The sequence below is a fragment of the Rhinolophus sinicus genome, linkage group LG09 (genome assembly GCF_036562045.2).
Source record: "Rhinolophus sinicus isolate RSC01 linkage group LG09, ASM3656204v1, whole genome shotgun sequence".
Classification (NCBI taxonomy): Eukaryota; Metazoa; Chordata; class Mammalia; order Chiroptera; family Rhinolophidae; genus Rhinolophus; species Rhinolophus sinicus.
The window spans coordinates 45,022,984-45,040,045 of NC_133758.1; the positions used below are offsets into that span (position 1 = coordinate 45,022,984).

The 17,062-nt window shown below is 32.2% G+C and overlaps 1 protein-coding gene across 2 annotated transcripts in view; it reads left to right on the top strand.

The window, feature by feature from the left end:
- Positions 1-17,062, top strand: part of SMCHD1 (structural maintenance of chromosomes flexible hinge domain containing 1) — a 145,594-nt gene that overhangs the window by 77,609 nt on the left and 50,923 nt on the right. For both annotated transcript variants that reach the window (XM_019755744.2, XM_074340261.1), the window contains exons 21-29: positions 1,135-1,231; positions 2,360-2,432; positions 4,587-4,726; positions 5,791-5,925; positions 7,861-8,088; positions 11,608-11,756; positions 12,840-12,928; positions 13,490-13,608; positions 16,328-16,495. In XM_019755744.2, the coding sequence (XP_019611303.2) occupies positions 1,135-1,231; positions 2,360-2,432; positions 4,587-4,726; positions 5,791-5,925; positions 7,861-8,088; positions 11,608-11,756; positions 12,840-12,928; positions 13,490-13,608; positions 16,328-16,495 (1,198 nt within the window). The remainder of the gene's footprint in view (positions 1-1,134; positions 1,232-2,359; positions 2,433-4,586; positions 4,727-5,790; positions 5,926-7,860; positions 8,089-11,607; positions 11,757-12,839; positions 12,929-13,489; positions 13,609-16,327; positions 16,496-17,062) is intronic.

Sequence of the window (17,062 nt, forward strand, 5' to 3'; positions counted from 1 at the left end):
GAAATACATTTCATTTTATTTATTTGTTTGTTTTTGCCTTTCTCTTTTGACCCTACTTCTAGAGGCACCTACTAGCACCAGTTTCTGAGTGGTACCTGGGAATTCTGTGGTATAGATTGGTTTCTAGCTTTTTCCGTTGCTCGTTGCTGTTTTAGAGTTCAGTTCTTTTGAGACGACTAGGACACTTGCCACTGTCTATCCTGTTTTTTAACAGTAAGTTTTGTTGTCCTTTTCTGTTTTTTCTTTCCTCTCTTTCTTATCTTTGCCTTTAATACTAAATTAAAGAAATCTCTTTGTTGTCATATTCCTGAGGTCTTAGGAGATAGTGAAAATAGATGTGTGCCTTTAATGTGCCATCTTTCTCAGGGAGTCTGTTTTGTCTTGTATGTCACTTTACATTTTCTTTCAAACAAAGCATGCTTTTTAATTTAAACAATTTATTCAGATAATACCTGTGAATATTTAAATTCCATTCTTCAGAAAATTAGGTTTTTCTGCATCATGGTGTACTTTTCCCTTTTTATCTCACTTACACCTTGACAAAATAAAATGTTTACACTGTAAGGATCTACACATGTTCAAAGGTGATTTAGAACTCAAATTGCTCATGGTAGTAGATTAGGGATCTCAGTACATACTCTAACAAGGTTACATCACCACAAGGCTATCCTTGCTTTGATTATTTGGACTTCATCTAAATTTGCTATTCAGGTGCCAAAAATTCTCTACAATACCATACTGTGAAAGAATTGAAAGAATCCATGACAAGAAATGCATAAACCTGAACTGTTTGGATTTTTTTTCTTTATGCTTATATACATTGATTTAGCGTTTGATTATTTCCTACCTTGTATCTTTACTGATTCAATATGTGAAGTTTTACGTTTTATAATGTATCAATTTATCATTTGCAATGTTTGGCTTATGGGTATCACTTATCAATATTTGTTGGATCATTTTTATATGGAAAAGAAATTCATCAGAATTTGCTTCTGTTCAGTTATTTCTTCCTATTTTAAAAAATACTGTTTTATTCTAAAAATGAATTAAACGTGATTGGCATATGAGAAAACACATTTGCAGCTTACTTGCAGGTAATGGAGAGGAAGTTAAAAAATAATTTATTTTTTCCAGTGGTTTATCTTTACAATATGAAGAAATAACCAAGGGACCAAATTGTGTAATTCGAGGTGTTACAGCTCAGGGCCCTGTAAATTCTTGTCAAGGCAAGGTAAGCATTGTACATAAATGTTATAATACATGTTTATTTCTTATATGGTAAAAATGAAATGGAAAATTCAAAATTGAATAACCTGTTTTTGTAAAAAGATGACAGTAATGTTGGTTCTAAGGAATTAATAAGGATCGTGTCACCTGACTTAGCATTTACATCTCTAAGAAAAATCAGCATGTTTGCTACTGTTGTTTTCATTAAATATTTATTAATTATTTTTTAGCTGTCTTCTTCATCTTAATTCCATCCAGTTTTTCACATTCAGAGCCATTTTTTCAACAGTAACAATACTACTGTGTTTTATTTTTTCTCCTCTTTTTTTTCCATCCATTTTTGAATTTTTAGAACAGAAACATATAACAAACTTTAGCTCACTTCTGTAAACATATTGGGTTTGGTATTTGTGTAAAGGAAAGTGTTTTCAGAGGAATAAGATTAGGGAAGATAAAGCCATAAACTTCAATAAGGTTAATTATTCAATTAGGTATATAAAGCAGCTAATAGATTTATATGAATAAAGGGAACACTAAGGCAAATTAAGTAATACATTGTTTTATTTTCACTGTATCATTATCTTCAATATGTATTTTAAAATTTTCCCTAGCAAAATGATGTTTCAAATAGAGCCTGTGAATTTAAGTATGTACTATATACTACTGCAGTTTATAATCTAATCAAAGATCAAGTTTTGTACATCTTTCTGAATTCATATTTTCTTGGACAAAGAACTTGAATCCATGGAAAATTTGATTTCGGTGAGATAAAACTTATTAAAAAGATTTTTAGATTTTTAAAAAACTTTTATTTTGAAATAACTAATCCAGAACATGTTGCGTTTGCAGATTTGGGGGTTTTTTTCACCTGATTATTTTTCCACATTTTTTATAATGTCCATCCTGTTTTTGATCATTATTCAGAGGTTATGCCTTTTAAATCTGAAGAGACTATTGTCTGTAAAGCAGTACGTCAATTTTTCACCTGCATCTCTTACATACATATATATAATTTTAGTCAGTATAAAATTGCTAAGTAGATTTCTATGATGGTATGAAAATGAAAAAATAAATCAATTAAAGTGATACATTTCCTAAGCATATATGTAAATCTTATATTTTTTTTCAACAGAATTTTAATCTGAAGGTTATTCTGCCAGGTTTAAAAGAAGACTCACAGATTTTGAAAATTAGATTACTACCAGGTAATATTATTTTTAAAATATTCCTAATATTTACCTTTTAAATAATACTCTTATAATGTATAACGAAACTTAAAAGGTGAGGTGCCATTTAGTTTGATTATAGTACAGGTCTTAAAAACACATTGAATGTCAAACATAGCCCTGACATAAATGACCAGTTGAGAAACAGGAAAACATTAGGATGACCAGATGGCTCAGTTGGTTAGAGCGCGAACTCTGAACAGCAGGGTTGCTGGTTCGATTCCTAAATAGGCCAGTGAGCTGCACCCTCCACAGCTCGACTGAGGGACAACAACGTAGAGCTGATGGGCCCTGGAGAAACACACTGTTCCCCAATATTCCCTAATAAAAGTAACATAAGTTAAAAAAGAAAGCAGGAAAACTTTAGTGAAGTTCTAAAAATAACCTTAGGAGAAAAATTTGAATATTGGAAATATTCTGAGGAACTATTCTTAGGGATATACTTAGGCTAATATTAGAATTGGATCAGTCCTTTACCTTTTTTGATACAGCTGTAACTTTCATACTTTAAGAAGAAAAGTTTCTCATGTATTTATGTTGTTAATTTGATAATGACTTATCAATTTGAAAATGAAATTACATTAAAGTTACGTGGGGTAGAAAATGCTGGCTTAATTTGAGAGGTAGTCTGTTGTGGAGATTCAAAGAGTATATTTTGAACTCAGCCTTTCTGGGTTGGAATCTAAGCTGGCACTTAGGAGCTAGGTAAACTTGTTCTATATATCAGTTTCCTCTTGAGTAAAATGAAATAATATTTACTTTCAGAGTTGTTGCGAGGATTTAATGAGTTAATATAGGCAACCCTTGCTTTGCATGTTCAGTGGTAACTGAATGGAGGATGTAGTTGCAATATGCATGACTTCTCATTAACACAATACTATGTAAAGTGAGAACTGCATGTGCTTGTAAAACACCTAGAATAGTACTTGGGATGTAATTTTTAGCTCTGATATTAACAATACCGTGATACCTTTCTCCATATATGACCTTTTGTGCTGGTTTTAAGTGAAAAAACAAAATTAATTCTTTTTATAAATTAAAGTAGTTTGATGTTTCCCTCAAGCATGAATTGATTAAAATGTAAAAACTAGCACATTGGTAGAAGTATAATAAAATCATTGCATATTAATAAACAGTTATAATGCTTTTATTTTAGAGGTTAGCTAAAAGTCTGAATTGGAGTTGTGAAATTCTTAGTAACCGGATAGTTCTGACAATTTTTTAAAATTTGAGAGTGAAAGTGGTAAAGTTGGAAGTAGGAAGGTGTAGTGATAATGGTTAGGAGGTCTCAAACTACAAACCAGGACTTAAATCTGAGTCTGCCACTCACTAGCCATGTGACCTCAGTTTTCTCATCTATAAAATGGGGACAATAATATTACCATCTTTATTAAGATCATTGTGAGGATTATGAGAACAGTGCTTAGTTAAAACAACATGTTACCTGGCATATAATAAAAAATAAATATTTACTAATAATATTATAAAGTAAAATATATGTTGCTAGTAACTGTTCTTTGTAAACTTGTGTTACCAGCATTTTGCATAAATTATATTTTAAAATATCAGTGTTTATACAGCATATCAAGTCATCTTGCTGCAGAAGTGTAAACGCTCTTTTATTAATCTTAGAGGAAGCTTGTGTTGTAACATCACTTCAACGTAGTGGGCAAGCTAACAAATTGTTGGGTTATGTCATTAGAGTACCTGATCCTTTGAACGTTTTTATCTAAAATGTAGGAACGTGTTCCTGAGAAATCAGTTAGTGTATAAAGTTAAAGTTAGTAAATAAAAATGTAGTTTAATAAACTTTTACTTTTCCTCTTGAATAATTTTTTCCCGGATCTTTTTAAGATTTTATGTGTTTAGTTAATTTCTATCATGAGTTATCACAGTGTCATATAGTGTATTGCATAAAACTATGTCTAGACATCAAACATTTTTATACAGTTGAGACAGCTCAGGGTCATATATAGAATCTATACATTTGGGGAATAGAAATGATAAAACATGAATATTGCTTATTTTTTTCCTTCTCAGCATTATTTAAAAAATATTAAAACTTGAAATGTTAAAAATTATTTCGTTTGCTACTTCAGTATTTCAGTCTTAGAAACTTTAATTTCCTGGTAGGTCCCCCTCATCGATTGAAAGTGAAACCTGATTCTGAAATTTTAGTTATAGAAAATGGAACAGCTTTCCCATTTCAGGTGGAAATTTTGGATGAATCAGACAATATAACAGCACAACCAAAATTAATTGTTCATTGTAAGGTAAGCTACTGTAAGGTAAAGAATATGTAGACTTTACTTTGAGTCCCGTTGTAGTATGTAGAAATGACTATATATGAACGTATTTTAGCTGCTTTTATAGTAAGCCTTATATAATACCCTATATCCCTGAAAATAAGACCCAGCCGGACAATCATCTCTAATGCGTCTTTTGGAGCAAAAATTAATGTAATACCTGGTATTTATATTATATTATATTATATTATATTATATTATATTATATTATATTATATTATATTGTATTGTATAAGACCAGGTCTTACATTAATTTTTGCTCCAAAAGATGCATTAGAGCTGATTGTTCGGCGAGGTATTATTTTCTGGGAAACATGGTATCTAGGTCTTGAATTATTCGATGGAGATGTTTGTGGGATATCTCATTGCCAATAGCTTTCAGCATCTCTAAGCCAATAAGATGCTAGCTGTGCTGAGTTTCATAAAGAAACTTATGAACTAAAGATTCCTCCCCTCTCCTTCCTTGGTTCATTCACTTCATTTCAGATGAAGTAGTTATGAATGGAATGATAGAAATGTCCTTCAGGACTTGGGATGGATGGATGAATGAAGCTGAGTACCCTGTTTCTCCGAAAATAAGACCAAGCCGGACAATCAGCTCTAATGCGTCTTTTGGAGCAAAAATTAATATAAGACCTGGTCTAATATAATATAATATAATATAATATAATATAAATACTGGTTATTACATTAATTTTTGCTCCAAGAGACGCATTAGAGCTGATTGTCCGGCTAGATCTTATTTTCGGGGAAACACGGTAAAAAACCACAAAAAGGAAAGGAAACCCCAAAGTAAAGTAAAGAATAGTGATTGAGGAAGTTGGACTTTCTTTCAAAATAGATAAATTTTACTTAGAAGTATAGAAATTTAACTCTTCAGAAATTCTTTAGAATATTAGTGAATTCTACTTAGAATTTTCCAATTTATACCCAGAAATAGTAGCTGTAGAGAAATAGTTGAAAATTTAAATTATTATTGAATAATCGGTTACATTTATTGGGGTCTTTAATTATTTGTATGCTTTTAATAGTTTTCAGGTGCTCCTAACCTTCCAGTCTACACTGTGGATTGCAGTAGTTCTGGAACCAGTATTTTATCAGGATCTGCAATTCAAGTTCAGAATATTAAAAAAGACCAGACGCTTAAAGCTAAAATCGAAATACCTGTAAGTTGTTATTGTTATTCATTGGTATTATATTGATTCTTCATACAAATACTCTGTAAGAGCTTTATAATAAATTCTGTAAAGTTGTTTGACTTTTAAAAACGAGGTATTTGTGGTTCATTTAGCCAAAGGGGGAAAGAAGGAACATGAAATAGTACAGTGAATAATTTAACAGTTTGTATCAAATATTAGTAATTTTCTTGATCAAACCTTTTATAATATCTGTAGCTATTATACATTTACATATTCCTAAAATTAATTTTTTCTTCAAAGGTGACATTTAGGTGTCAGTTTTATTTTTTATAGTTTAAATCTGTTTCTTAGAAAATTTCGTAAATATTCCCACTTAAACCACCAATGAAGGACACACAAGCACTTGATTTTTATGTATAATTTAAAAAATAAACACATGGCTTTTAATTAGTATTTTCATATAAAGGGATTTCTGTGTTAAGTTGCCAGTAGGATACTTTTTATTGGATGTACGTCGTGTCTGAAGGTGAATCCAACCTGATATAAGCAGTTGATCTCCTAAGGTTGCTGAATGGGATAACAAATACTTAAACAAGTAAAATACTTAAATGTGATTTCTTTATATTGATATGGTAAATGATAAATAACCTAATTCCAGTTGATTGATGCTTTTCTACTAATTATACATCAAATAACATATCTTGAGCCTCAAAAGGGTAAAAGACAGGTCTTATTTTTTTCATTAGAATGAGATGACTTTATTCCAATTTTTTCAAGCTAGTTATATTTGATAATCTTCAAATATTTGTTACACATTTCCTTTTTTTAATAATATGGGAAACATATTTTTGAGCATACTACCTTGCAAAAGATCAAGAAGATTCAGGAAGAAACGATTTGAATTTAGGAAGGAATCTGAGCTTGGAAGCAAGAGTAACAATTATTAAGAATTATGTGAATACTCCAGGGCAGCAACAGGCAGAAGACCCAAGAGTCCAGATCGTTTAAGACAAAGACCAAGTAGATCATGTAATATGCAATTAGGAAATGTTATCCAAAGGCAGTGACTCTGGAGTTTGAGTCAGGCAAATAAGATATTCATATGATAGAGGATAGATTATTTGTCTGATTTTCTGTGAGGTAGGAAATTTGAATATGTTGTCCACGTAGATGGGCTTTGATAGAAGTGACTGTAACTGATGAGGAAGACGATTTGACCTAAGTAAGATTGTAAAAGTATTTTAGGCTTAAGCTAATTTTGAATTTTGTGTATCCTGTGGAATGCACTATACCTAAATTATGAAAAAATGATGTACTATTTTAATTTTGTGTGACTAAAATCAACTTATGCAGCATAATCCAGCTCATCTTTATTGATCTGTGGAACACTCCTGATGAATTATAAATGTGCCAGCTTAGCCTTCAGGGCAACTATAATCCTTATCTAGCTATAAATAAACTTGTCCACTTATCCCAATGTATAAGGAATTGAAAAAGAACTAGGAGCGTCACTATAACCTCATATCATTAAATAATATATTTTACAGCAATTATTTGTCTCTGATTTTATGGAAAGTTTTAACTTCTTACATATTTTATTAATAGATATTAGTCACCAAATCTGGGTCATGTGATGAAAATTTCACAAGTTTGCAAAGCTTTTAAGTAAATTTACAAATAAGGAGAAGGGAATTCTTTTAAATCCAAATGTGTTAGTTTTAGGTTTTAAGACTGTGACACTATCATTATTTATAGCTTGATGATATAGATGGTACAAAATATGGAATTATTAATACTAGGGTCCTCTTAATGACAAAACCTATGAATGTTAACAATATATAAGATGATCTTCCATAATATTGAAATAAATTCTTAAGCAATGTAAGAGTCACCATTAAAACCAAAAACTATGTTTCAATATAGATTCATTCAGTGTATATTTGTGTTTCCCTCTCTTCCTAGAGTTGTAAAGATGTGGCACCTGTGGAGAAGACTATTAAATTGCTTCCCAGTAGCCATGTTGCAAGATTACAGATATTCAGTGTGGAAGGACAAAAGGCAATCCAGATCAAACATCAGGATGAGGTTAATTGGATAGCAGGCGATATTATGCATAATCTTATTTTTCAAATGTATGATGAAGGAGAAAGAGAAATCCATGTAACATCAGCTTTAGCAGAGAAAATTAAAGTAAGTATTTTAAACAGATTGGTTATTTGCAGGAATTTTGTTTACGTTATGCTTGGAAGGCTCTGAACAAGAAGTTTTATAGGGTAACCTCTAAGAAGGTTATGAAAGAGAAATAATACTGTTTAAAATTCCAGGCTAAATAAGAGTTTTTTTCATGTACTAGATTGAAATGTGAATGATTCATGTGTGGCAAAATTGTACTTAGAAAAATGATTTTGACACTTAATAACAAAATTCCAGTCTTTGGCGTTTTGTTTAGTTTCTTCCTGACCAACTATTTCTGCATTCACAATCAAGATCACCACCTTACCAAAGCTATGTATTTGTAGCTATTCTGAATGCACTAAATAAAAGGTGTTAAAGGTAAACTGTGAAACAATATTGTTAATTATATAGAGCCCTGATTTGCCCATTTGATATTGGCATACCACTCTCTAAAAGCATGATTCTTAGAAAACAATTTGGTTGGTTCTCAGTAACTAGGTGGGCCTCATCAATCTACTGACGTATAAATACATCATTTGTACCATAATAGGGTAAATCAATATGTTGAAACATAACTTATCACTTCAGAACCAAATCAAAACAGTTAGATTGTTATCACATAAAGTAGACAGCTCTAGAACTCTTCTTAATGGTTAATTGAAAGAATAGTGGACAATCTATGCTTGCTCTTTAATAAAAGTACAGTCAATTCTGCTACACATACATTCCCAAAACTCACTGTATTATGTAAAATGGTGTAATAAAAATCATAGGGCTTACAGGAAAATTGGGACCTAAAGGCATAATTTTCAAACCTCATCAGTCACCCATTAAAAAAAAAAAAAAGATAAACTAATAAAGTAGTATCAAAAACTGTAACACATTAAATGATTCAGAAATTTATAAACACTATAAAAATATCAGTTTACTTGTGGAAGTAGGTGCAGGAAGGGTTACAGTTTGCAAGTTACTGTGAAGTGGTGAAAACTCCACTAGATCTGGACACATGTGGCTCAATAAATATGATTAGCTGAGGTGGCTGGTAGGTGTTTGAGGTGGGTTATTTTGTATATTCCTGCATGGCTTGGTTTAGTTGGGTACAGTTTTCTGTGTTAAACTATTGTAAAATAAAATTTGCTATATACTAGAATTGTTCCCTAATATTTTAATTGCATTAGAACACATTTTCATTTTTAAACCAAATATTATAGCAGAACAAACTGCTTTTTCCCTTGACAACCAGAGAGAAAAAACTTTAAATCTTGTGTGAGAAAATAATTTTCTAAAACTCCCTGTTTCTCAAAGGCAATTAGAGATAAACATTCCCCCAATCTCTGGAAAGCCAACATTTGTAGACCCTTATATAAGGGATCCCAATTAACTAAACATTTGGACAGTTGCAATTGTGGGACAGGATTTAGAGATTACTTTTTTGTATTGTCATATCCTATAGCCATCTTAAGTTTCCAAATGTAGGATCTGATATTTTAAGAGAATTATTTAACAGTTTCAACTCACCTTATTTTTAAAATCTTATTTGGAATAACCCTTGCTCCAGGCAGTTTAGCTTTTCCCTCCATAATGAGAGAAAGGAGGATTGAGAAAGAAATAATCCTGAAAGGGAGGCAAGTGATTTTTATCTGTATCAGCAGATTTGAAGGTAAGTGGTTCAAAAGTGGTGCCAGAATCCTGGCTTCTGAACTGGTTCCTTGCTGTCTCGTAATAGTGTTTCCACATTCTAGTTTCTTATTAAGGTTAAGAAGAAACATTGACTGGAGAGCCTCTTCTGTATATAACCTTCCTTTTGCCATTCCCTAACCTTGTGGCCATTTTGCCTCGAATCTAGTATTACGTATTTCTTGGTTTCCAAAGATTTTAAAACATGCACCTATTTCTTGACAATAAAAGATATTAAATACTACTCTCTTATTAAATTATAATCTGTAAAGTGGCTTTTGTGGTCTTTGGAGAATTCTCTAACATTGAGGAAAGTCAACCCAAACTGAGCTGGGAATCCACTGAAGGAGTAGCACAGCCTTTTTTTTTTTTTTTTTTTAACTTTTATTTATTTTAAGTGTATTTTTCCAGGACCCATCAGCTCCAAGTCAAGTAGTTTCAATTTAGTTGTGGAGGGCGCAGCTCACAGTGGCCCACGTGGGGATCGAACCGGCAACCTTGTTAAGAGCACAGCGCTCTAATCAACTGAGCCAACCAGCCGCCGCCTAGCACAGCCTTTTTAAGTAACTCCTGTTTGCTTCTTCTATTATTTAAAAAAAAAATGTACAATAAAGAATAATGAGACTAAAAGATGGTTTAAAGGATAAAAAATTGACTAAGAAGATTAGAACAGCATAAACTGGGATCAAAATACTAAAATGTCAGTGATTTAAGAATCACAACTGTAGAAGGCTAAAAGCAGAGAGGAAGTTGAGCTAAAAATTAAATAGAAAATGTTGGAAGTTTAAAAGTAGGATAGAGGGGCCGGCCCGGTGGCTCAGGCGGTTAGAGCTCCGAGCTCCTAACTCCGAAGGCTGCCGGTTCAATTCCCACATGGGCCAGTGGGCTCTCCCACAAGGCTGCCAGTTCAAGTCCTGGAGTCCCGCAAGGGATGTTGGGCTCTGCCCCCTGCAACTAAGATTGAACATGGCACCTTGAGCTGAGCTGTCTCCCGGATGGCTCAGTTGTTGGTTGGAGTGCGGGCTCTCAACCACAAGGTTGCCAGTTCAATTACTCGGCTCCCGCAAGGGATGGTGGGCTGTGCCCCCTGCAACTAGCAACGGCAACTAGACCTGGAGCTGAGCTGCACCCTCCACCACTAAGACTGAAAGGGCAACAACTTGAGCTGCACTCTCCACAACTAAGACTGAAAGGACAACAACTTAACTTGGAAAAAAGTCCTAGAAGTACACGCTGTTCCCCAGTAAAGTCCTGTTCCCCTTCCCCAAGAAAATCTTTAAAAAAAAAAAAGTAGGATAGAGTAGGGTAATCAACTTTAAAATATGGATCCAATAACAAATATGAAATGCAAGAGACGTAAAATTAAAATAGAGCTAAAAGCATTTAAGAATGGATTAAGACCAAAAGGTGGCCAGGATGGTAATTATATCGGTGGACATAATTTCTGTTTCCTGAATAAGGGTCCACCTAACTCTCATTTAAGGCCTATATTAATAAGATTCTTTTTTAAAATGAATATTACATCTCAGAATTGATCACATGATTTGATCTATATGTTATTTTTAAACTATAATGACCACAGTTATAATCTTGTGGCAAAACTAATGACTTAAGAATTTTCATTTTATTGCATTGAAAGATATGACAACACTAACAACAAAGACAAATAAGATACTTTTTTATCATAGCAGTATGTAAACCACCATCGTTCTGGTCATAAAGGGAACTTTTTCCTCAGAGGTAGGGAGAATGGATTCTAATTTAACTTTAAGAATCTTCATTCAGTAAGATACGTGGCAGTAGCAAGGCATTGGACTAAGCTTTATATTATTCTTAAATATGAAATTTTTCTCTTAGGTTAATTGGACTCCTGAAATTAACAAAGAACACTTGCTACAGGGTCTGCTTCCTGATGTACAAGTACCAACATCTGTAAAAGATATGCGTTATTGCCAGGTTTCATTTCAAGATGATCATGTGTCTTTGGAAAGTGCATTTACAGTAAGGTTTGTGTGCATATTATATTTAGAGGTATTTCAAAATTCAGTGCATGGCAACAAAAATACTTTTCTCAAAAGCACACATGTAAAAGTTGTTTCTAATGTAGAAAATACTAGTTTCTGTGAAATATGGTAGGTTTTCTTTGGAAAGCTTCACTGGAGATAGTGGCTAGTGCTTAATATCACTGCACCCTGCGCTTAATTGGCCCTCTAGTATCTGTAAGAACTAGAACTTTCATTAAAGGAAAGTCCTCCTAGTGCAAGCAACAATGAAAACACCTGCAAAATGACAGATATGAAAAATATAAAATGTACAATGTAATCAATGTATTGTTCAGAAGAAAAAAATTCTTTTCATTGGCAGTGATGATTTTCAAAGCTGAGTCCAACTAGACCTAATGTAGAACTGACAGAAAAGGGGAAAACAGGTAAACACAGGGTGCCAAAAAAAATGTATACACATTTTAAGAAAGGAAAAAACTATTAAAATTGTAATACTCAATATACGCTGACAACAAGATGAATGCAAGCCATGTGTATACATTTTTTGATGCTTGCAGTATATTAAAAACTCTGTCTTTTACCCTGGCCTGTCAATTCCTGGGCTACCTCTTTTCCAATTACACCCTTCACTTTTATTCCTCTACCAATTTCCATACTATTCCTAACACTTAGAATAGCTCCATGTTTGAGATAAAATTGTCAAATGTACTACTCTCCAACCATAGCCAGATCTCTTGATGAGTTATTCTTACCCATCTTTTCTTTCTCAGTGCTCTCTCGTCATAATTTCTTTTTAATCCAGCACAGATACTATAATTTAACACTTCTGTAGTTTTTTGTTTTTGTTTTTGTTTTTTGTCAGTATTCTCTGCCATCTTTGCAAGCTGCCTTTTCTCTGTTTCCTTTGGGTTAGCAGTGATGTTCTATAAATTGAGTTATTTGGAAGGGTGTTGTATTTAAGTTTTAGAAAGTGACCTATATACATACATGTGTGTGCATATATTGTACATAGGTAACTCTTTAGCATATTGAAACTAATTTTTTGTATAGTAAATGATGTAACTAAAACTTGTTAACCAATTTCAGACCCCTTCCTGATGAACCTAAACATCTAAAGTGTGAGTTAAAAGGAGTAAGAACAGTACAGATGGGCCAAGAGCTTCAAGGAGAAATAGGTTAGTATGGCCTGCTTTTTTTTTTTTAAATACTGATACATGTCCTTACATTCATGTTTTGGTATACATAATCTGAAAGGAAAGCTTTGATTTTATATATAATTATTGGTTTGAAATCCATTTTTGGGAAAGATTGAAGTATTTTCACTATCTTTGTCTAGGATGACATAACTGAAATCAGTTTTGCAAAAATAATTTGTTGGAAAAGTGTTGGCTTTTGTTAGAAGTAATAATAGCTATTATCAAAAGTATAATTCATATGTATCCCATATTTTTCAAATATCTAGACTGTTACATAATACTAAATTATTTTCAAATTTTCCTGGTAAAAAACCTGATTACATTAAGGTCATGTTAAATATATAAACATAAATATACTTTTGTAGGTTCTTGATTTTTTTTTTGTAGTGATTATAAAATAAAATAAGTATAATTTTTTTATAAAAATACATAAGAGAACAAAGAGCAAGTTTCTAAGCAAAATTTTATTGAAGTGTGTACGTGTATTTATAGATATTTATATCTTATTAAAATGTGTTTTAAAATTAAACTTTTTTTTAGTTATAATAGTTACAGATCAGTATGGAAATCAGATTCAAGCATTTTCATCAAGTTCTTTATCTGCCTTGGGAATTGCTGGAATTGGACTTGATAGCTCACAGTTGAAAACTACTTTTCAGGTATGACTGCTTTTCCTAACAGTAGGCTTATGCCATTGGTTTATATATAACAAAATTTTGGGAAAACTGAAATAACTGAAACATATTTGAATTTAGTGTTTTACAATGAAAAAAATCATGAGGCTTTACAAAAACGTTTTATAATGAAAAAGTTTGAACATATGCAAGAAATAGAATAAATAGTATAAATAATTCCCATGTTCCCATGACTCAGCTTCAACAGTCATCACTTCCCTCCTTAACATATCATTTTGAAGAAAATTCTATACATCGTTTTACCCATTAATGCTTATATATATGAAGGAAGTTTTTCAAGCAGCTATTTAAATAAAATTTCTTAGTGCTCACACCCTGCGTTAAAATAATTGTGAAAGTTTGCATCTGTGTAGTTGAGATTAGCTTGAAAAATAAAAACTAAGGTACATTTATTTCAGTTTAAAATAATCAAGCAAACATAATGTATTCTGCTTGGAAAAATCAAAGACAGCTTTGGAGAAAAGGAGGCTGGAGTAGGACCTTCAAGGAACATGCTAGGCCAGAGTAGATGAAAGAGGAGGAATTCTAAGGCCCAAGTGAAATTGAATCCATTTTAGAACATGTAATGCTTTTAAAAACATCTTCCTTTTAGAACCTCCATTACAATTTTTACCTGACAGAGTAATCATAAGGCTACCCTCATTGTTGCCCTTCCTAACTAGAGTTTCTGTTTCCACTAATCTGTTATGCTGTTATTTTCTTAGTTTTCAGAATACCACTTTTACTATATCTTAGCTCTGTTGAAGAACTTTTAGTAACGGTTTGTTTACTGTACAAAGATAAGGTTTACCCTTTGACTTTCAGGTTCTTCCATTATTAACTTCACCTATGTGTAGATGAAATAAGATAAATGTGCTCCTGCTGTTATGCATAAACAGTCTGCTTCCTATCACTTTATGCACAGACTCCAATCCTCTTGCAGTAATTGCTCTTAAATTGTAACCTGTCTTCCTACATACTTAGTTTTCCCCATCTATTAAATACCCATCAGCATATAAGCATGCTATATAATATTTCTTATCTTAAAAAAACATACCCTCCCCGGCCCCCCAAAAAACACACCAAAACTTCTTTTGGTTCTGAATCCCTATCCATCTATTGCCTTATTTCTCTTTTACTTTTTATAGTATAACTCCTTGAAAGAGTACAGTTCTCTATACTGTTTTTACATCCTTCTCTTCACGTGTTTTTCTGTCCTGTTCTACCTGACCAAATTCATTGTCAATTTTCAGTTCTCATCTTATGCCACCTATCAGACCTGTCAGCATTTTATACTATAAATTTAGATTCTATCACCTTAGTATGGCCCAAAATATCTTAGTGTTCCACCGCACCTTTCTCTTCCCATAGCTCAGTAGTCTCCAGCCAAGTAGACTTTCTTCCTACTGTCATTTTACAATTGATATATACTATCTTGATTTACTGTCAACCAAACAACAGGAGTCTACTCCCAGTCTCTGCCGATAGGAAACAGAGCCTCCGTTTTTTTAAATAAAAAGTAGTTTTAATGTCATTGTTTCTTAAAATCATTTATGCATCTACATGAAATGTACTGCAATTCTGAAGTACTTTTCTGTGATAATTTGAATGTTAGACCTTAGAGAGTGACGTTCAGAATTTTATATTTCATTTTCAAGATTTGAAGTAAAACAGAATAACTTCCAACATGACATAAAAATCACCTCTTCAAAATGGCTTTTGGTGTTTCACAATTAAATGTGAAAGTCTAGGTTAAAATTTATGTATTTTGAACTTTCAATATGTTTTACTAATGAATATTTAATTTGTTTTTCAAATATTGAAAAATTCCTATTCTCATTGGGATTTGGGGGGAAATTAATTTTGATTATTTTGCAATATCTTTTTACAGAAAATGTTCTACAAATAGTTGTTTCAGAACATAAAACATGAAATTTTATCTCTGATTTTTAAAATCTGATGGACTAGATTTGTACTAAGTGGAAATTTAAGATGGTGAAATAATTAAGGGTCAGTATTAAAATACAAATACTATAGTGCTCATGCCAGTGTGGAATTAGTTTATATCATTCAATCACATTGCAAAAATTATAGGCTAGTTTTATTGATTCCCATTAATATGAAGTGTTAGTGTTAGGCATTCTAAGTACCAGAAATTGAGCAGTGACAAATCAAAGCCCCTACCTTCTTGGAGATCGCCTTGTAATGTGGAGAGCATTCATTAGGTAAGTAAGATATAAGTGATAAGAAGAAAAATAAAGTGTGATAAGGGAATAGAGTGCCATTATATAGATTGGTTGGGGAAAACCCTCTGAATAAGCTATCCTGTGTGCAAACAAACACCTGAAGAAAAACAATAGAAATATTTGTAAAGAATCCTGCACACAGAGGGAAAGAGCCAGTGTAAAGGGTATTAGGCAAGTACTTGCTTGGCTATGTGGGGAACAGAAAGGAGTGTAAGTATAAATAAGAGGGAAATTAGGATATGATAAGGTAAAAGGACATAGCCAGACTTTTTAGATCTCTCCTTCACAAAAAAAAAAAAATTCAGTTTCTCCTCTCAAGGAAATGAAATTTATGGTGTGCCAATATTGACATGTGTGCAAGTAATCTGCCATTGTTTTACCCAGAAACACATTTCCTGTCTTTTCTCAATGTACTTTTTTATCTCCCTGTCTTTCCTCAATGTACTTTTCCTCACTAGGAAAATACACAAAGTATAAGTGTAAGAGGCATCAAATTTATTCCAGGTCCTCCTGGAAATAAGGATCTTTGTTTTACTTGGCGTGAGTTTTCCGACTTTATTCGAGTACAGCTAATTTCTGGACCACCAGCTAAACTACTTCTTATAGACTGGCCAGAATTAAAGGAGGTAAGTACCTTCCTGCCTTGATTGAAAGAATTTAGTATCACATGGCTTATTAATTTCAGTTTGTCAGTAGATCAGAATATATATATTTTGTAGTTGAAGTAACAACAAATAACAGTAGTAACAGTGACAACAAAAAGACAAAGTAATATGGTTCTTAATATTTCATTATTTAATTCATCGCTGTGTCATTTGTTAAAAAATAGTATGATTCAAATCCTAAAAACATTGTTATAGAAAATTTTCAAACATGCATGAAAGTAAAAATAGTATAATGAAACCCCAGTTCAGCAGTTACTGATTTTTGCCAATTTTGTTTCATAGTTCTCTTACTGACTTAAAAAAATACTTTTGCTAGAGTTTTGAAAAGCCTATCAGATATCAAGTCATTAAACCCATACAAACTATATGCCTTCCTATGCAAGTAGTTAAATCTTAAATACTATCTAGCAAATGTCTGTCAAACCTAGTACCTTTTTTTGAGTATTTACTAAATTTTTAGAATTCTAATTTTGAAATGTTCAGATTCTGGCATTTAGTTATGGTATAACAGGGCTTTACCTGTTGGTA